General features: G+C 35.6%; 1 protein-coding gene across 2 annotated transcripts in view; it reads left to right on the top strand.

Moving 5' to 3' along the window:
* The window catches only part of Diaph2 (diaphanous related formin 2), a 752,478-nt gene that overhangs the window by 569,178 nt on the left and 161,124 nt on the right, over window positions 1-22,176 (top strand). For both annotated transcript variants that reach the window (XM_059251575.1, XM_059251574.1), the window contains one exon: window positions 9,453-9,588. In XM_059251575.1, the coding sequence (XP_059107558.1) occupies window positions 9,453-9,588 (136 nt within the window). The remainder of the gene's footprint in view (window positions 1-9,452; window positions 9,589-22,176) is intronic.

Genomic DNA, 22,176 nt, shown 5'->3' on the forward strand with positions numbered 1-22,176 from the left:
ACAATTGATACAGTATCAGAATAGGTTCCTGTGGGAGATCATGAAACTCTATCTATAGTTAGAGGAGGGCTCAGGCTCACATTTCATGAGGACTGTTCCTATTGGGCAAGTCTATAAATTCTACTTGTCAAGGTAACTTGATATACTCATCCAGGCTGCCCCACGCTTCTCACTACACCTCAGTTGGTCACATTAGAACATTATTGAGTTGCCAAGGCTGTTGCTTGGTGGTTCTTAACTTGCATCGGACCATGCATTGAATCTTCTGAAAAGCAAAGCAACAAAACCTTATTGATTATGCTGCCTCTTCTAGCTTCTTAGACATGGTAGTAAGACAGTAAACACAGGCCTCAGAACTGTAACTTAACACAGCTGTATTTTCCTCCACTCATACTTCCCTGAGATGTTTTTCCATTAAAATATTGTATCAGTCACTTCAGAATTTTATTTCTTCCTTTAGCTCAAAAAAGTTATATATTAATTTCCTATGGTCACTCAAAGTGCTTCATAGATTTTAATCAAATAGTGGTCCACAGAGACATGTTGAACTCAATTGTTTTTCTTTCCGAGATACAAAGATGGATGCTCACATTCCTACTACAAAAATGTCTGCTGAAACCTAAAGCATTTGAAAAGCTTTTCCATGCTACAGATTGCAGATTAACTTCTAGCTAATCATAGTTCAACACCCTAATGGACTGTGACAGGACAGACAGTTTTTCCTCCAACTTCAGATCACATGTTTTTGCAGTTGTAAGGCAAATTTTAAAAGAAGGCCTTGGGGATCCCAGCCAGCCATCATTATTGGCGCATGACCGCTTTGTAACCAACTGCAAGTTTAATATCCAAGGAGATTTGCACATAACAGTCTTTTTTTGTCTTCTTGTTTTTAATAATTTACCTTTGAGATTCTCTTCACGACCATGCTGGTGTGCAAAGATCTGTTTGTCTGTCAAACCTCCAGATATGTACTGCAAGTGAAAGACACATTAATTTTTTATTTGTTTCCTAAGGAGTACGAGCAGTGAGCTGGATGTGCAGAATAAAAGAGGGCTCCTTTGGTGAGCACTTACTTGAATTCACTTCAGCTGCCTTTCTCACCTGTAGCACATTAATTTCTTCCATGAGTCTGTCCCTTGCCAAAAGGGAATCATTTATCAAATCAGCTCACTGAAATTTTCGTATAAACCATCTACCCAAATCAGAAAACATTTTGTCTTAAAACAAAAGATTACTCAGAAGCTGTATGGTATGAATGCTTGAGGACCCTGTAAATATCTCCTTGAAAACAAACACCGCACTTCTGAAATTAGCATGCATCTTTTCTCTTAACCTTGGAGGCTCTGAGTTAAGTGCTAATTTCTGTCCAAAGGAATTTTCTGAGCAGAAAATTGAGCTACATTAGTACAAGTCACAAATATCAACCCTCAAAAACACTCAGCATTGGCATTTCTAAGAAAACAGGTATAGATAGATGTCAGTGACCCAAAGCCTATAGATGGTTAGAAAGAAAGCTACCTTTCCAAAGTACCTTAGTGTTTTTTTCAAGGCTGTTATGATTTTTTACAATAAAGAAATATGAGGTGTATGGGGAACTATGTGTGGAGATGTTCTTGGTAATTTAATGTTTTGAGAACTCCCAGGCTGAAAACTGTTATTATGTAAATCAACCAGCTCCAGCTGCTAATTCTAAGGAACCAAAGAGTATGGAAAGTTTAACTAGGCTTTGACCTTTTATGTTCCGAATTCAATATTAGTGAAGAGGGAAACAGAGTTTAGGGGGTTCTATTGTATAAGATGGTCGAGGAAGAAGTAGTAACAGAGGGGACATTAAAAGAGAGACTGGATGGAGGTGTGTAAGAGCCTAGAGGCAATATAGGTATAAAATTTCAAGCTAAGCAAAAGAGACTAATGAGGCTAGAGGAGAATGGGCAATGGGGAGACAAGGACAGAGAGCTGCCTTGTACCGAGGGTTAGTATATAAGGCTTTGTAAAGGATTGGGAGGATATTGAATAGTAATAAATGGATTTTTCTGCCAGACATACAAATGCAGCAGAGTTGCAGTGGAAGGTTAAAAAAAATGTGTGAGAGGAAAGGAGATGGACACAGACCAATATTGTCTGTAGAAAGCATGGAACGTACGAATTAAGGAGAAGAGAGATTCTGTTTGGTTTCTGCTTTACCTGTGGCAAGTGTATTGATACATTTGTGATTCATACCATATTTACATAGGTTAGAGCAAGACTCTAAGCACCATCTAGCTATGCTATCAGTATATTTGTTCAGTGTCTGTTACTGAGTCACCTAACTACTTGAGGAAGCTAATCAAGGTTTCAATTACGCCTGTAAGTAAGAAAGTTATACCTCTGTTGCAATTGTAGCTGATTGGTTGATGAAGTATTCATGAGATCTTTCATAAGAGGAACTTTAAAGGTCACTTGTACCATAATAAGTGGAAATCTCTGGGAAAGAAAAAGTTTAGCAGTATTTCAGTGCTTATAAAGTCTTAAGAGGCTCTGACTCTCTGAGTCTGGTTGCTGTAGCTGAAAACTCATTGCCCTGAGCATTTGTCGAGACTTCTTCAATCCAATATGCCCTTTAAGCACAATGAAACTATAGAGAAGGACTATCTAATGTTGTTTGCTATTAATTAAAGAATAGGATTTCTTCCGTTCCTTAATGGAAAGCCTTAATTTGATCATGATTACTGCTGAAAATTCTAATGAATGACTGCAGTGGTTTCCTCCCGCAATCACATGGTTCTTCAGTTTCTCAGTCAAATGCGGAAAAGCTCATCTTAAGCTTCTAATTTGTAACCTGCTGTTATCATTCTAAAATGAGAGAGGAAAATCTGGACAAATATGGGTCCTGGTTGACTACTACCTCAAGTATTTAGAATTTTCACCCACATTTATCAAACCAACAAATAAGACCACAGCCCAGCTTACCTGTACATTACTTTGTGACACAATACATTGAGATTTGTATCTTCACAGCTCTTTGATCTGGCTTCCAGGAAAATGTAGAAAATTATAGAAGGACCACTAGCAGCCAGGACAGTTAAAGCCAATCTGTAAAGTAGAGTAAAATGTTAGAAGGGAGAATTTTGAAAAGAAAAAGAGGGGACATTTCCAGAAAAGATTAACTAAATGGGCAAGTACAGCCCTCTACATGGTTGACATCATCCCATAGGTTGACAGTTAAGTCTGATTCTCTGGCTTCTTCTGTCAATCTTTAGGTATACCAAATGAATCCTCTGTTCTGAGACAACTCATAAAGAAATGATGCAAACTCCTTATTTAGAAAGTTTCTGCATTAGCCACTATCCACTGCATGAAGAAACTCCTCTGATAAGTTCTAAGAGCTATACTAATCTATGGTTATAAAGGTACAAATTTAGTGATAGTCTGATACTGTGGGGCCTGTGAACTCCCCAACCATGGATTCTTGGATAGATTTACAGTGCCTGACATGACTTTCCTCCTGTGGAGTAGGTCTTACAGCCAATCATAAAGCAGTTGGTTACCCCAATAACATATGCCACTATTGTATCCATGGGCATATCTTTCTACTCTGATCATTATTGTCCTTCACAGAGTTCACAACTGAGTAAGACTGTTAATTATTTATTCCCAGATGCCTCCATAGTACCTTCCAGTACTATGAAAGCTAGCCAGTAGAGAAGATGCTTCCTAGACAGTACCAACTGGATTTCTCCATGTCTTGTGGCTAATATATATTCTCTCTTCAGCAATAGGATTTTACCATCACATTATGGTAGGCAACCAAGAACAATGGCAATAGCCTGTACTATTTGGGAGGTCTCCAAGACTCCCAACAACTCAAGGGGAGGTATCCCACACCTTAAACTGGACTTTTTATTTATTACCTATGGCTTCTGAGAGGAATATAATCTCCTGTACAGAATAACTCCTGTCAAACTCATATATTATATATATACTTATATATATATATAATATATATATATATTATATATATATAAAAAAAAATCTGGAATATATTATAAAATTTCCAAATTTCTTTTAAACATCTTTATTTTAGTTATTCTTTCTTAAAACTTTAATTGTAATAAAAATAAGTTGTAGCATTTACATGAGCTATGTATTTGTAAATGCCATTTTTAGTTCGTAGGTCTCACTTGTTAATTATGGACATCAGTGGTAGTAAGATGATTCATTCATTCATTTTCAACAAAACAGTATAGAGTTCACTGAGAAATGTAAAATTGTTGGTGACTATTTTGTAGGAAATTTTAGACATATTTTCTGTTATATTTTCTCCTTCATTCTTTTTTATTGATTCTTGAATGATAGTTATAATATTAACTTAGACTTCATTGTGTACCTTGTAGGAAGCTACTATGAAAACATTTTTCCATTAGCATCCCTTAACAGAGTACTTTCATGTAGAAACACAGAATCTAATTAGTTGGCAATCTCTACACTAAGAAACAATGATGCTTACTTAAAGTGTATAAGTGTGTGCTTGTGTGTTAAAATGTTCACTGAGGTTGGACGAGTAATATACTACTACTAATATTTGTCAATTATTTATTTTAAACTTATCTTATTTTTTTCTCCTGCTTTTGTTCCTTTGTTTTTAGTTTTGTAATAGTCAAGTTGATAGGAATACATCCCTCTAAAGAGTTCTTTCCCTCCTGTATATTTAGATATTAAAGGAGTCTTGAAATTTCTTACCTTTCACTCTAACAAAATTAAAGGTGATTGATATCAACTTATACAACCTTCAGTTGTATAAGTTATGATTTTTATACAAACTCATGGTTTTAAATTTTGTGTATTGTCAAAATGATTTTTAAAGGAATATGTGAAGAATGCTAAAGAAGTAGCATGATCCAAGGCAATGGACAACGTAAAGCCTACCTCAGTAATCTCTACCAGCATTCCTGATCTCAAAACATACTTTATATTTGGGATTTTTAATATAATTTGTATAGTCTTCATTAGATAGCCTAGTAATTCAAGACATACATATAAAAATGAGTAGAGGCTTAAGAAAAGCATTTTCAGATTTGTCAAGAGAAAACAAAGATGCAGACCAGGCATAGTGGCACATGCCTGTAATCCTGACCCTTTGGGGCCTAAATCCTGAGGATCACAAGATCAAGCTTAGTCTGGGCTATATAGTGAATTCTAGCCTGAGTGACATTTCAAGACCCTTTGTCAAAAAGCAAAATAAGAAAGAGAAATAAGTTAGTAAATCACAAGATGTCCTCTAAAACTTGAATTTTAGAGAAATCACAACTTTAGTATCAATGTATGCTAGATACTGTATGATTTCTGTGGTGTGTATCCTAAATATTGTATAGAATATACTTAGATTCAAAAAGTTACTCATGGTTTATCTGAAATTCAAATATATGCAAGTATTGTATAATTTTCACAACAGCTCCCCTTGAGTATACTCTACATGAACATAGTTGAGGATACCAAGCAACCATAAATGGTTCTAAAAGTTAAGTACTTGTCTAGCTTTGGACATGTCACTTCATCTATCTAAACTGAAATTTCATGTTCTATAAATGAGATTGAATAATATTATCATGAGTTCTTTTATCTTTATAGAGATTCAATAGTATGTCTTAAAAACACTAGGCACATAATAGAGTTCCTTTAAAGCATAGCCATTATTATCAGGGTAAGGAGATACATAGAAAAGCATACTGCATTTCCTCTGCTTTCATACCACAGCAATCATAGAAGACTTCTCTGACCTCAAAATATATGGTCATTTCGAGTACAATGCATCCTTCCACTGTGGACAATAGCTGGATGTTCCCTAATCTGATCTCTGATTCCACCCACTTGGAGGTAGTATTAGATCCCAAAGTTTGAGGGTTTAATCCCCAAGCCTCCCTTCAATTTCCCTCCCCACTTCAGAATCCCAGGCCTTGTTTTGTGTCCCTGGCCCTATACATTCTTAGAGTAGACTAATTTCCTAAAGTGGTTCATGGTATTTGGAAAAACATTTATTTACCAACTTACTGTTAACAATGCTTTAAAGGATAAAAATAAATAGGCAGGTGAAGTTATACATTGGAGGAAACATGGACTACTTCAAGTGCAGGAACTTCTGTGAGAGGAGCTACCCTCAATTTATAGATACATTAGCATACCAAATGCACTACCACTTTTGAGATCCCAAGGATTTTAGAATTTTTTAAGAGAACTGGGGATATATCTCAATGCACAGAGGGCTTCCTGAAAGAAGCTCTGGGTCCAGTCCCCAACTCCATTTAACATAGTGGGATAGTGGAGTGTCTATGCCTGTGATCCCAATATTCAACACTCAGGAGGGAGCTGCAGAATGATCGGAAGTTCGAAGTCATCCTCTATTACATATGAAGTTCATGACCAGCCTGTGATACAGGAAGATCTTGTCACACACACACACACACACACACACACACACACACACACACGCACGCACGCACACACACACAAAAGAGGAAAGAAAGAAGGAAGGCAGGAAGGAAGGAAGGAAGAAGTTACATCAAAAGGATGACTAATGAAAGTTACAAGGCTATTTCTCTATCTTCATAAATTTGTTGTAAAGCCCTCCTCGTGAAAGTAGTCTTAGACTGAAATAGTCCAATAAATTGAAAATACCAGAGTCCACCTGGATCTTGGTAACTGTTTAGCATATAAAAGATTTGACCATAATAAAATACTAATAACAATAACAACAACAACAATAGTATACACAAGCACTGACCGCCTTTCTCTTTTCTTCTGCATACCTCCTTTCATGTAACTTACCAGAAATAATACAACTTCTTCATTGTGTGGCTGAAATATATGACTTTTCTTACTGTTTTCTTCTTCTTTTTTTTTAAATTTTAAGCCAACTTGCACTTTCTGGCCTTTCTCAAATATATATGTTTATAACATTCATTTTTATTGAGGGATAACTTATGGATTATAAAGTCTTTTTTACCATCTTTTGGATTATTTTTATTTTCTTCAGTTTTTTTATTACCCTTGTAAGATATATGGTTTGCAAATACTTTCTCCCATTCTGAGAGCATCTCTTACCTTTCTTGACAATGTCATTTTTCTTATTAATTAATTAAGTAATGAACTTTGTAAGACAGGAATTAAACCCAGGGTTTTGTGCATAGCAAGAAGGACATCAACCACTGTGCTCTCCTGTCTGACCACCAGTGTCATTTGATAAGCAATTGTTTTAAGTTTAATGAAATTTTATCTATTTTTAATGTTGTTTCATGTATTTTTTGTGCCACATGTACGTTGGCTTCTCCCTTATCCTTTAAGAATAAAACAAACACTAAACATTGAATGAAAAGACAAGCATTGCCTGCTTACCCTTCAAATTACATAAGTGTCTGACCTTGGCTAAATACTTAAAAATCATTTAGAAGTTTCCACATTTAGAAAAAGTTACCTGATTTTGAGTCAGCATTGGGTGCTTTTCTGATGATTATTAATTTATTTATTTTCACAATTTCATACATGTATGCAGTACACTCTGGTCATACTAATCCCTCCACCTTCTCTGAGCCTCCTCTGTCCCTATCAGCTCCCATACATCTCTCACCAAGTCCCTATTGTATTTTCATATCTTTTGTTTCATTTTGGTTTTTGTTTATAACACATTGGGATTGAGCTGTTCACTGGTTCCTGAGTAACCTACTAGTGGCTACATCACTGAAAACCATGGCTTCCATCTCCCTCAGCAGCCATAGACTACCATAAGATCCTCTGGGTGTGTCCCATCTGTGGATAAATGTTGATGGGCTTGGTCTTTGTAGTCTCTGTGTAAGCAACAATAGTTATTGTGAGTTCAAGAGTATCATGACCATACCATGCCCATTAGACATGGTTTCACAGTACTTCTTCATATCTTCCATTACTTACGTTCTCTTTCCTCCCATTTTAAGGTGTTCCCTTAGTCTTGGAGGAGGTAATATGTATGCCCCATTTAAGGCTGAGTACTCCCTGGTCATTTCTTCTCTGAATTTTCTTTCTGAAACCCCTTGTTCTCAATTTGGGCATGTTTGTCCTTCAGGTGACATTTGGCAGTCTCAAAAGAACTACTTGGTTGTCACATGGTAAGAGAGGCAATTTGCATCTAGTGGGTAGAGGCCAAAGATGCTATCAAATATCTTTTAATGCATAAGTCAACACCCACAGAGCAACAAAAATCATCTGGCCCAAAATGACAGCAGTGCTAATATTGAGAGGCTGCACTGAAATGTAAAATCTAGTTTGTAACTTTAAGTGGAAATCTTTGATTCTGTCTACAGTAGCCAGATAGTTGTGTGCTCTTAGCCTAATGTGAGGATTATTTGCCTAACTAAGGTAATAGATGCCACAGAGATAAAAATCACTTAGATTTTATAGGAAGAAATCAATCCTTTCAAGCCAGGAGAATTGTTAAGAGGGGTTTTCAGGAGTAGTTTAAACTATTATGCCCTTTAACATGAAGAAAAAAATCAGTATAGACTTAGACTCCCCAAAGTAAAACCTTGTAAATCTATTCTTGTGGTTTTCTTTATCTTCTTATATTTTATACTTGCTGGAACAATATAGTTTTAGGGAAAATATAAACTTTCCTAAAGTATAAACATAAGCAAATATTATGAAGTATATCCAATCAATCATAATCGCAGAAAAAAAAAACAGAACATGAAGGAATGAACTCATAGTTGATGTGTCTTTAAAGAAGTGACTCATTTGAGTTCCAAAGAAGCTGACATTATTTCATCTGGTCACTTTGCTTCAACTTTATCGGATATCATGTACTGGAATGTACTCATTCACTGAAATTCCATAAATATTGAAGAGCTTGTAATCTGTTTTATCATTTCTGACAGTCTCACCATCTAAAAAGCTCTGAAACGTGTAGGTGATTGTTTCACATCTGCATCATTAGGTGTAATCATTCCACCAGCAACACAAGCACCTCTATATTATAGACTAAAATACCTTGATTATAATGGGTTAGCTTCTGCTGGAACCACTTCAAGTGTACATCTCATTTCTCATCACAGGTATCCTTTGAGGTAGGTCTTTTAACCCATTTTGCAGATAGCAAGAAAATCTTCAGTACGAGATGAAATACTTACTTTGCTTATGTATCAAAAGTAGTTCATATTTTAACAGCAAATCAAGTATTTTCATTGTTCAACCTACAACATAGATAACCCTGTTTTCCTGCCACAACACATAACAAGAACTGAAAAGATTATTTTCAATATTTTTTCCAGAAGAAATGTTTTAAGGCTAATTATTTGTCTCTGTCAACAAACAGTGTATGTCCACACTCTGAGGCTGCTATGAAAATTTCCTATCTCTGTAAACTTATAGAAGTTTTAAACTGTGTACCTCCTCCGTTATATTTATAGTATGTAGAAAATGGACATGATTTATTTTATGTTTGTCTTTAGGAAGCAGTGAAAGAAAACCACAAGAGAAAAGAAATGGAAGAGAAGAGCAGGAGAGCCAAACTTGCAAAAGAGAAAGCTGAACATGAGAAGCTGGAACGCCAGAAGAAGAAGAAGCAGCTCATTGATATAAACAAAGGTACAAAACTATTTCCAATGCTTCGAGTAGGCTGTGACACCTTGGGCCTGCAAGGCATGAAGATTACAGTTTCCAGAGAGAGAGAAAGAGAGATCTGGGCATATTGCTGAGTGGTGGAGCATTTACTTAGTATGCACCTTACCCTAGGTTCTATCTTCAATCCACACTAAATAAAAGCAATTGAATTTTATAAAGTCGCATAAAGTACAAAGCGATTTGATTTTTTTAAAAAAAAAAAAATAAATTATAAAGTGATTTCAGTCTTGGTAGAAAACTCATACTATTATTACTTCTTTCTGTTAGATTTCTCTCACATTGCTGTTTTTATTTCTTATCCTTCTACACTAAACATTGAAAATTATGGGTAATCAATATAAAGTGTTAGGTTGTTGACATCTTGTTTTTCATTTATTTGTTGTGATAGTATGTTCTAGAGAAGGCCATCATGAAGGAAGAAGAGAGTGAGATGAGAAGTGAAAAGCTGGATTGGGGAGATGAGGTTCACACCTTCATTTCACTTTGTAGGCATGTATTTGTTGACAGTGCCATAACAACAGTCCTCTATTGGTGAAATTATTAAGGCCACTCCACGTAGTTAAAAGGAGATTTATTTAATGGCGTAACTTACAAATTAAGGGATAGGTAGGCGCAGGGTCTGGGGAAGGTGTATCGCAGTCCAGCAGTGCTCTCTGGAGCTCTGCTTGGCCCACCTCCACCACCAGGGTCCCGGAACCGGAACCGAGAGAGCGCCCTGCTGATCCAGATCTCGGGTCCCCAGGCTCCTCCCTTGGCCCCGCCTTGTAGGCGCGACAGTTGCCAAAGTCTCAATGGGGGTTGGAACTTCCAGATCAAAGCTGGAATGGCTACCTACTACATCTCCCCCCTTTTTGTCTAAATAAGAAAGTTCTAACCTAATACAAGACTAGAAATCCAGGTGACAGCAAAGTCTAAGTCTCTTTTTCCTCCTGTTTGAGTAAAATTCATCTTTTTGTATTACTGAGATCTTTAGTTGACCGATGAGATCCATTCTTAGAAGATAATGTATTCTGCTTTATTCAAGCCCATCAATTTGAAAGTTAGAATCTTCAAAAAATACCCTCACAGAAACATCTGGGATAATGTTTGACCAAATATTCTGGACCATGTTGCTCAGTCAAGTTGATTCATAATATTAAACATTCACAAGAAGAGTGTCAAAAAGTAAAGCTGACAGTCTCTGGTGATTGCTTAGATGTAGGATTTGAGAGGTGAAGGCACTGAAGAAGGTAACATATTCACAGAGAAAGAAAATTCAGTAGTAAAAAAGATTTGGTTGGGATAGCTACAATGAGTTACATTATTTGAACATGTTCAGTTTTCAAATGCCTTGGAAAGAAACCTTTAAGAAGGAGATCTTTAAGGAAAATTTTTAAGAAGCAACTCTATACATGAGGATGAAATACAGGAAATCAATCTCAACTACATTCACAGGGTTTTGTTTGAAGATTAGAGTTGTGTAGTACTAGTTTACTAGACATGCTATAAGAAAAAGCTAGAAAGTGGTAGTGTAAACCAACAAATCTATTATCTTCCACTTCTGGAGACTCAAAGTCCAAGATCAATGTTATCAACAAGGCTACATTCCTTTGGAAGACACTAAATTCTCCCTTCACCTAAGTATTTACCAGTCTTTTACTATTTCCCTGGAAATATGCCTACATTTGACCAAGACATGACTAATTATCTTTTCTAGTTTTATTGAAAGCACTGTAAAAATTCCAATAAGTTTTTTCTGCATATGCTGAGCTTGAGGGATGTGAGCATAAAAGATATATTTTAAAATAATATTTATCCATGCTAGACAGATGGCTCCATGGTTAAGAATGCATACCTGTCTCTCAGAAGATCTAAGTTCAGTTCGCAGCATCCACCTCAGGCAATTCACAACCACCTGTAATTCCAGTTCCAAGAGCTATTATGTCCTCTTCTGACCCCCATGGGCACTGCACTCACCCATGCACCAACCCAATCTCAGACATACATGGAATTTTCAAATAAAAATAAATAATATTTGTCTTTAAATGTCTGTCACTTTATGTAGATCAATGAAATAATAAGCTTCAATATTAGCTACTTAACTTGTGGCCTGTGTGTTACAAATATATTATTATTATACATTTCAATGGTATTTTGTCTATGTGCATATTTCAGAATAAATTTTGAAAGACATCCCTTTAAGATTATGCAGGTATAGTCTTAAGTTGTAAGAATGAAAAGATGCAGAAAAAGAAGAACATGTTCATATGTCAAGATGGAACTTCGTGTATCACATATATGTGTATTATTGGTAAAAATATTTAAGTGCCAATTGCTAGGATTTGATCATTGGGCATTGCATATATGTATATAATTATACACTATACCCTATAAATGTATACAATTAAAATGATGACTGAGGAATAGGGGATATAGTTCAGTAGTCAAATCCTTGTCTCCCACTTGCAAGACCCTGGGTTCCATTTCCAGTACCACAAAACTAACAATAACTGAAAAACTTTAATAATTTAACTAAAACTATGCAATTGTTAAGTTTCTAACTACATACACTTGTTAACAATTTCTATTTTGCATTAATTTAAGAAAATGACTAATTATTATAGAACAGCCTTACATGAGCTCATAGAACTACTAGGTAGCAACAATGAAATATAGTAATCTGGCATACAAAATTATATACATTTATCATGGAGAAATGTATTGAGATTTAATTATTCAAAAATACTAGAATAATTATAACACAGAAGATTATGTCTGAAATCTAGATATCGTCAACAGAGTTCAAAAATAAGTACAGATATCACAAAAGCCAAGCAGAAAAGTTAATGTTCAAGATAAAACCATAAAAATATCATGTATCAAATCTCCATTTTTAGATACCTGGAGTTCAGAAGACAAAAGTCATGACAGGAGACTATATATTTATTGTAAAGAGAAAATAGGTATTATATGCTAAGAAGGTATAATTTGTGAGCCTGATTAAAAAAGTGATTTCTGTGTTAACAAGAGGTCTATTTTAACTCCACCACCTAGCTTTATGTTCATGTTCTTTTCCTGTATCTGTTCATGCTTCAGGTCCCTCAGCTATAATATAGAACAGTGACATTTACTTCTATAGTTTTCACAAAGATTAAATGGGATAATTAAGTATAATAACACAGGACCTAGAATATACTCAATGTTGATGCTGATGAGTCATTTAATGCTCATTGAAGAATCTGAAAAATGCTCAAGGAATAGTTCCCACCTTTAAGAAGTTATCAGTGTTGTCAAAGAGATTTTGTAAAGCTGAACCAGCAACTAGTAGATTGTGTGCTGATACATGATAGAGATGATTATTTGCTTTGTAGGCCTATCCAAACGGAGAAATCAATTTGGTTTGGCAAAATATCAACTCTTCGTGGAGAAGACTAAGTGTAGTTGAGGTACTCCTTGAGTAATGGGTCAAATTTTTGCTAAATAGAGGCCAAGCTATTCAAGGAAAGGGGAATAACATCAGCAGTGCTACACATCAGCATGTCAGGTAGCAGGGCCTTAGGTAAGCTATGCTTAATGAACCATGGGGAAATATAACAAGATGACGAAGAAGATGAGATCCTAAATTCTAGTCCTGTCTCCATTATTTACTAGGCTATAATCTGTCAGTGTATTGCAGCTTTCTCTGCTGACTTTCCTCACTTAAAAAGTGAAATGATATCAGTATTTTTTTCTCTCTATTGTGAATACTAAATGTGGGAACCAACAAAATTACCAGTGGTGGGCATTATTTGTACTCTAACCTACACAGCAAATATACAATGATGTCTTTCTTTTAGCATATTCTCAGTCTCTGGTGCTTTCATGCTAAGTGGATACTTTCTGCTGTTACTGTGGTCGGGAAAACAGTTGGGTTTGGAGAATTGTGGGAAAGGGAGAATGGAGCCAGCCTATGAAAGTCCTTGGAAGTGAGACACAAGAGTTATGGCATGATGAGGGAGGAGAGCCCAGGTTATTGAAGGAATCCTCTTGGAGATTGCTGAGGTAGTAAGCCTGAAGCACAAGAAAGGAGAGGTGACTACAAGGAGGACGGAGCTGAGAAAGAACAGTGAAAGGTGAAGAAAAAGGAGTTAGCTGGTAGCTGATTCTTTCTTCAAAGGACTTGAAACCTGTGGCAGCTTAAGACGATGCTAGCAGGAAGGAAAAAATTCATGAAAGAATGAAGAAAGACATTGTGAGTTGCAAGCCACGGTTTTATTAGAGAGCAAGAGACTTCTTTTTTCAGAACTGCAGTTTTACCAATAGATGATTATATATTGATGTCTTTTAGCATATTAGGTTATTTCATTCATCCAACTAACATTTATTGCACCATTTCCAAAATAATCATAATTAGAGCATGCACAGTAATATAGTATTTATTTGAATGTAAAATGGAGAAAGCTAATTTACATGCAGCAAAAATTATGCTAAATCAATAAATGTGCTCAGTGTGTGTACAGTATACGAACTACATAAAGTACTGGGAATAATCTACATTCTCCAACCTGTGCTTATGTTGATATAGATGATAATTAACTTAGGGACCATTAAAACCATTAATTAGTTATGTGGGTAGAGAAAGAAAGCTTACCAAATATTTATAAATAAATCTCTTTCTTTCCATGTTTATGGAAGTCAGCAAATTACCTGCAATGACTTTCAGGAAGCAATAAGGAAAATACATTTAAAAATGATATTTTAAAATTGCAAACTACAGCTGTGATTCTGATGCAAATATTATTTAATCAGGAATGGTTTTGTTCTTCCTCATATAATATCATATGGAAATTACTGTTGCCTGTTGCCTTCTAGTCCACTGATAGTAAATGAGGATCAGTCAGTCTTCTCAGAAGAGAATAGCAAGTTTTGATGCATATGCCTTAGTGTTTTAATGCAATGCACAGGCACATTCTCTCCAGGAATCCTGCCCCAACCTAGAACATGTACTGCTGTCCTTCTCTGACATATCTTCAATTCCCCTCTCCAAATGCCTGTTCTTAGAGTTATATGAAACCTTTTCTTGATAAACTTCAACTTTATTTAGCAAAGAAGTAAATTCTAGAAATAATGTTTGATAGCAATTTCGATTTTCTCTGTTTTCCAAAATTTAAAATAATTATCTCTTGACTTGGGCAAGGCATTGCACACCTGTAATCATAACACTTCTGAGGCAGAGACAAAGAAGATCTTGAGTTTAAGGTAGCCTGAACTAAGTAGAGAGTCACCTAACTCAGAAAACAATTACATCATCTAAGTAAATAAATGCTTTTCCCATACATATTTTTTTTTAATTAGGATAAGTTAAAACTATGTTTTTTGCTGTCATATTCCAGACCTTAAATGATAGTAACCCAACTTACAGATGCAAAACCTCACAAATGATAAAATCTATTGAAATAGTATTTAAGTATCTCTGATAATATAAATTACTGAGGTGATGCACACCACCATTCTTGCATATTTTACATATGCTAATGAATAGTTCATAGATGCTAATGTAGTGTTAAGCAAGTTCATATACTTGGTGGAACTAAAAGAAAATCATGACTTAGTAAAACCTTCTCTTTGTAAACAAGAGGAATATCAGAATGATGTCCTACTTATTTAAACTACATTGTTCTCTATATTACCAAACATGTAAAGAAATATATAGTTGTTCAAAATCAGAGCTACTTCTCTTTGTTCTCTAGGTTGGAATTTTTCAATGGAGATTGAGGTGTGGCTTTCTCAAAATTATTCAGTACAGTAAATTTTACCCAGGTCTTTAGAGCATTTAGCACACTAAGGTATGTGTACCGTGTGCATATCCATGAACAGGTGGAGGCCAGAGAACGTTGAGTGTCCTGCTGTCACTCTCCATATTCCCTCAAGACAGGGTCTCCTGAACCTGGAGCTCAGCTCCATCAGCCCCCAGCAATCGTCCTGTTTCTGCCTTACACAGGATGGGGGTTGCAGTTCCATGCCAGCTATGCCTGGATTTTTCTTTTTTAATATGGTTGCTGGGTATTGGACCTCGGTTCCTCATGCTTGTACAGTAAGCACTCCTACTGAATGAGCCATTTCCTTGTACCTGGACTGTGTTGTCTTAATGAAACATCTTTGGGGCCGTTTTAAGAAAACATCATGCTATGTTGTTGTCATTCATTTGATAAACATTCCCACTGGAGCAATCACCAATAACCTGCTGACTTTTGATGTTATGTCATCTAAGGCAGATATCTCATCGTTGACTAACTGCAATTGAAATCAGTTTACCTCTCTATCTTTGAAGCCAGAAAAACTTGAGTGTTCCATATACAATGTATCCTTGACAGTTCAATTAACCTTACTGATTTAAAAGACAGAGAAAGGAATAGCATCCATTTCATGGGATTTTTATATGAAGTAAATAAGAGGATATATGAAAATCTCTGAGCACTTGCCTAGAATACAGTTGGCACTTAATAAAGATTTAATACTTAAACAAATAATAAAATTATTTTCAGTGAATATATGCAGGTGACTTTTAATTGGCTACCCTAAAATGAGAGATGTTTTGATTAATATAATTTTATGACTAACAAAGAGGCAATTTGCACATCTGTCTTTGACATGCATTGTCTTTCTAAAGTCTCATCAGTTCACAACCCTCATTTGCCCATACCATATCTCCTTACCTCTAATAGGATTTTGCCTTTATACTTCACACAAGTGAAAATGTACAGCCTATGACAGTCAAATATAATTTTGGGCAGATAGTGCATGATCTGTACTAATTGGTTGGTCACTGGGATCTTATTATAGTCTCTGGTAAGCCATTTTTAACAGTATTAGTGACTGCATTTGTTTATGAGAGTATACTTGATCTAAACTACTTCTAGAATATACTCTAGATTATAAAGTTCTAAGTGTTTCTTCCTGTACCATATTTTAGCCACTTATCATTAGTGATTATTTTTTCTGACCTCATACTACAGTAATTACAAATTATGGTATCAGTTCAGTGGAAATAAGTGCTAAACTCTCTTTCTATCAGCCCTTGCAGAAAACAAGTTTCTACAACTACTAAAAATATTCTTTTAAATGGGAAGATGAAAATAAATATGTGAAACAAGATAGGTAATTTACTTAGGTCTCATTAAGCATTCTTACATTCTAAATGCAGAACCTCGGATTCATAAAAACTGTAAGAGCTGTCTTCTGTGTGCTGAACATTTAGCAAGATTTCATCAGTCCTGTATAGGAGATGAGTTAAGCTGGCAATTACAAATTTGGCTTTTCTTTACAGTATATATGTAAATATATGTGTGTGTGTGTGTGTGTGTGTGTGTGTGTGTGTGTGTGTTGCTGTGTATGCCTTATGTGTCTTCACTAGGAAAAAATCTATGAGAATATTGGTGCAGGTGGGTGAAAACAATAAAATTGACTACATAAGAAGTGACCAAAACACACTGTAGGTGGCCTAATCACTTATTAGAGATATGCTTTGGTTCCATATTTTAAGATTTTCATTCTTATTGTAGAAAAGTATCAAATGAATAACAGCTGTTATATACCCACATTGTGATTAATTTGGCTCTCTTCTCAGTCAGATGCATTTGCATCCATGTCAGTAATTACACCTAACAGATTCAGAGAACCAACAAACTGCACTGAATCCATCTGAGTCTCTAATAATGCTTTTTAAAAAAAATTATATTTGTTCCACCCACAGTGTGTCCTTGAAGCCTTGGTCTTCATAAAGGACAAAATCTATTGTTGTATTAAATATGCAAAAGAATTATCACAGATGAAAAATTTTCAGTGCTTTCATTTCAATTCTACATGTTTTTATTGAGTGTTCAGAGTATACTGAGCAGAGTGACACACCTAATCATAGTATTGTTGTCTTACAAATCAGAACCATTTTCCTGCTTAAAGGGTTATTAACTACCAGGCATTCTGTGTATGGGTACCTACCTCTGCTGTAAGAAGTAATGACTCTGGTATGTGGACCTACATGTGTATGGATGTGTATACTCTCATAGAGTGTGCAGAACATTTAACATGAAAATTGAATGTCTTGTCACATATATGATGTATATTTATGTTTACAACTTTCTGTGTTTCTTCTTTTCAAATGACCAAACTTCAGTCATCAGTTATTCCCTTCACATATGGAACATCAATAAAGTAGAAAATGTTGTGACTAGTTAGTGAGAAATTATGGGGATAAAAGCACGCCTTAGTTTCAGAAAATAGTTGTGACTTTGTTAAGATGATATTGGAAAAACATTAAAACCTATACTTAGAATATCTGTCATCCTAATCAATTGTAGGTTTCATATCCTACTTAATAAAAGCCTAGAAGAAGATAATATAATTCATTTGGGGATCAAAAAATAATTATCCTTTCAAATGTGCAATTAACCAAGGATGATAGAATACTTTTATTTATTAGAACCAATTCTGGAATCTACCTTAAGTGTATACTGCTTTAAAAAAAAATGACACTCTCTTTATCAGTATAGATATTTCATAGCTTCTGAATTTGATTCAACCTGTTCTATTTGCTGAACCCTGGATACTTAGAGGTCTAAAATAAGCCATGTAGATGATCACACAGGATCCAGGACATTTTTTTCAGATTTGTGTCCTTGTGTGGGTTAAGCCAATTACATTTTCAAAGAATGCTGGATTAGGCTGTGCTGTAAGGTGAAAGGTAAAATGTGTGGCTTTGTTTGACTGTCTAGCCCATTATTGTTAGAACATGATCTTTACCTGAATATTTAAGTTAATAATTCGATGCAGTTGCTGCTTTGAAAAATTTCAAATTCCTTTTCCCTCTCACCAGTATCTTATACATTCTTGGTTGACTTGCTACCTTGTCTGATTTTCTAGAACAGTATTTCCGTGAAAGGAAAATGTGTTCCCTCTAGTCCTCTTTTGTCAAAAACCCTTTGCACTTGCTTTCGTTTGCCAATTGAACCTTTTTTGAAATGCATCAGTAGGGAGAGCTTGCCTAGCCTTTGCCAGACAGGAGTAGCTGTAGGTGCATTTAAACAATCCAACTTGAAAAGGGAATTTCTCTCTTTTTATTTGAAAACAATTGAAAATGAAAGGTGTATGTCTCAGGACAGAGTGCTTAACCGACCTCTTTCTCCTGAACTGAGGTATGGTATATGAAACTGCCTCCCCTGTGTCTTCCCTCGTGTTTTAAAAAGGCGCTTTGCTTGTTTGAGGCAACCAGTTCCGAGGCAGAGCTCTACCCATAGTAAGCAGAATCCATTATGTCATTAGGTCTTGGTATACTGTCCTTTGCATCTCTTTTTCTTTGTTCTTAGTCAATACAGCTATGTTTTAAGGACTATCTGATCATATTTCGAGGGGAAATTGACACTGGGACTGTAGAGATGCCTTTAAAGATGAACCACAGTTGCATTAATCTTTAAATGTAACCACAATCCATCCTCCCACACTACATGTAACCTGTACTTTTAAGTAATCCTCTAAGCTCCTGTGACTAAAGCATGTTGAAAATATCCATTTTCACTTGAGTAAACATAACAATAAATGAAAGCCCCAAAGGACTGCATCTCTCCTAACTTTCAAAATAAGAGTAGGAGGGGCTGTCTGTGCAGCTTGCAGCCTAGCTTTCTTCATCCTGGCTCTGACTGGAACACCCCAGAGAAGTGAAGTAAGCAATTATATAAGAAGAGGTATGGAATTTCCTTATTAAAATCACACATAAGTATAACCTTATGAAAAAATATTGTGTACTCTGGACTTCAATAGTGAACAGCCTGAATGAAGGATATAGAAACTAGTCTGGTGTGGTAGCATATGCCTTTATTCACAGTTCTTGGGAGGCAAAGGCAGGTGGATCTCTGAGTTGGAGGCCAGCCTGATTTCCATAGTGAAATCTTGCCTCAAAAAAAAAATTCTTTAAAAGGAAGTAACAACAAAGCCTGGCACTGTGGTTTACACCTGTAATCCCAGTACTTGAAAGATGAAGGCCAGATGATCAGTAATTCAAGGTCATTCAAAGCTTGTGTAGCAACTTCCAGCCAGCCTGAGTCACATAAGCTATGTCTCAAATGAATCGATACACAGGAACTAAGGAATAAATGTGTTGTGCTTAGGTACTAAAGTAAAACTGGAAGTTACATCCATGGCTGTGGCACTATCTATGTCAGGCAGTAGTATGTTGTACTATTTAAATTGCAAAAATGAGAGCATATTCCAATTCGTTTGTGTGGACTTTTGTGTTAGTTGTCTCACAAATGTGGTAGGGAAAAGATTCCTGCCTGTTGGCCATCTGTAAATTAAATTCAGGATATTCAAGAAGTGCCAACCTTTAGTTCACCAAATAGAAGTTCTTTGTTATAAACATTACTTTCTTGGCGGTAGGGAGTTTCTGATTATCATGTAATGCTTTTATGTAATATTTATCCGTAAAGCCATGTGGATTTTATGACTTGATGATGCCTTTTCATCATTCTGCTGTGCCGCTCTCCCTCCGTCTTCAGCATTGTTGCACTGTCACATACTTCCTGATGCATTGCTGCCTGGTAGGTGACATCATGATTTGTGAGCACTCTGATATATAAATAAGGTGGTGAGAACTGCCTCAGCAATTCCGTCTCTATTTGAGATGAATTAAGTAATCTCTTTGTGTTCTCTTGCATTTCCCTCTCTTCTGTGTTTTCACAATTATATTAGGCACTGTAGGAAAGGCTTTTTTCTCTTTCATTCCATTTCTAAAGAACATTTGGTTAGTTCAAAATTTTCCTAGAAATGTAATGCCCCATATGTCATAATATACTTCTAGTGCTTTATATAATTAGGTCATGCCAGAATGTAGAATTCAGCAATAAACTAATAACTGCTAATTTTCTAGGAGGTTCCTAGGGATATAGATACTTTGAATGTTATGCTCAGTGTGGAGTCAGGACAATTCCAATGTCTAGCCAATATGTGAACTCCATGTTCAGTGAGAGAACCTGTCTCAAAAATAACGTGCAGAACAATAGAGGAAATCAGAAAACATTGACCTCTGTCTTACACACACACACACACACACACACACACACACACACACACACACTCGATTCTTTAGGACTTTGGGAGACATTTCTCATTCTTGGTAACCTTATAGGGACAGTTATTCTTTCCATTTGTCCCATTTCATCATACATTCTGTTGCTGTAGGTATTAGCACATTGCAGTCTTGTCTTAGAATTCTTCTAGGTCAGTAGTTCACAAATACAGTCCCTAGATCAGTAGCTTAAACATAATGTGAGAATGTGGTAGAAATATAGAGTTTCTGGGTTCATACTGAACTACTGAATAAGCAACTGGAGATGATGGGTCATGGGGACAGCAAGTCGTTATTTAGTGAGCTCTCCTGGTGATTCTGATGTAACTGAAGTTTAGGCATAAGAATCCAATGACACATGATCCTATTTTACAGGTTAACAACTGTGCTGAACCAGCACATAGTCAAGGCCAAAGCACTTGCTAGTTAGCACAGAAGAGTAGAGCAGAGACTAGAGCTTACCTTGTCCTAGATTGCTAATGTTTGAACATGTTTTTAATTATCTTTTTATATCGAGTCATAATATCATTGTGCATTTGCAAGAGACCCTTTTCTACCTACTTTGTTTTTCAAAAAGAAATATAATCTTCTGGCTGTGACAGGCTCAGTCAGAATCAAGAACCTTTCTGTGACAACATGAGAAGATTCTCTAGATACTGTGCTTGTTTCTGGGACCCCAGCTGTCTTTGTGTTATTTAAAAGCATGTCTCTCACTGATACATACAGTCGTGTTTCCAAAACTACAACATGCCAAATAAATTCAGGAAACTGATTTACATTCTGTATGTATGTATGTATGTATTTATGTATGTATGTATGTATGTATGTGTGTGTGTGTGGATTTAGTTTGTAAAAATGAATTGCAGAGGAATTTCTTAAGTAGCATTTCCCTTTCTGTATTAAAATATAATTCCTTCATAATGGAAAGGAGATAGATAATGAATTGTACAGCTGTTCAGGAATATATCTATTGAAGAAGAACATTACCTTCTACTGGTTTTCACCATGCTTTTTCTATGATAATCTGTGTATGTGTATTTTAAGGGTTTTTTATTCACTCTTAATGGACACTTTCATATATATTTTTAAAAAGCAAGTGTTTCTCTTTAATGACAAGGATTGGGTCATTGAGACCATTTTCTTACTGAATCACACTTGATTGCATTTAAAAAGTTATTTTAGCCTTTCAGAGAAGTGACTTAACAAGGAGGAAATTCTTCCTTAATAGGATTTTATAAATGTAAAAGAAAAGAAAATACCATTTAGAAATGATCAGAAATCAAAAGTACTACATTATTGTGAAGGCTTTATATTCCTATTTCAAATGTCCAAAAGGACATTAGTGGAAAATGGACAATCAAGACAAATTCTTATGCTACAGATTATTTTGCCACAATTGCCTCCAATAATTTGATCAAAAATTATGAAGTATCTCAAGATGCCTTCAGTAGAGTACTATGTCCAGGGATCTCAGGAGC

The sequence above is a fragment of the Peromyscus eremicus genome, chromosome X, assembly GCF_949786415.1.
Source record: "Peromyscus eremicus chromosome X, PerEre_H2_v1, whole genome shotgun sequence".
NCBI lineage: Eukaryota > Metazoa > Chordata > Mammalia > Rodentia > Cricetidae > Peromyscus > Peromyscus eremicus.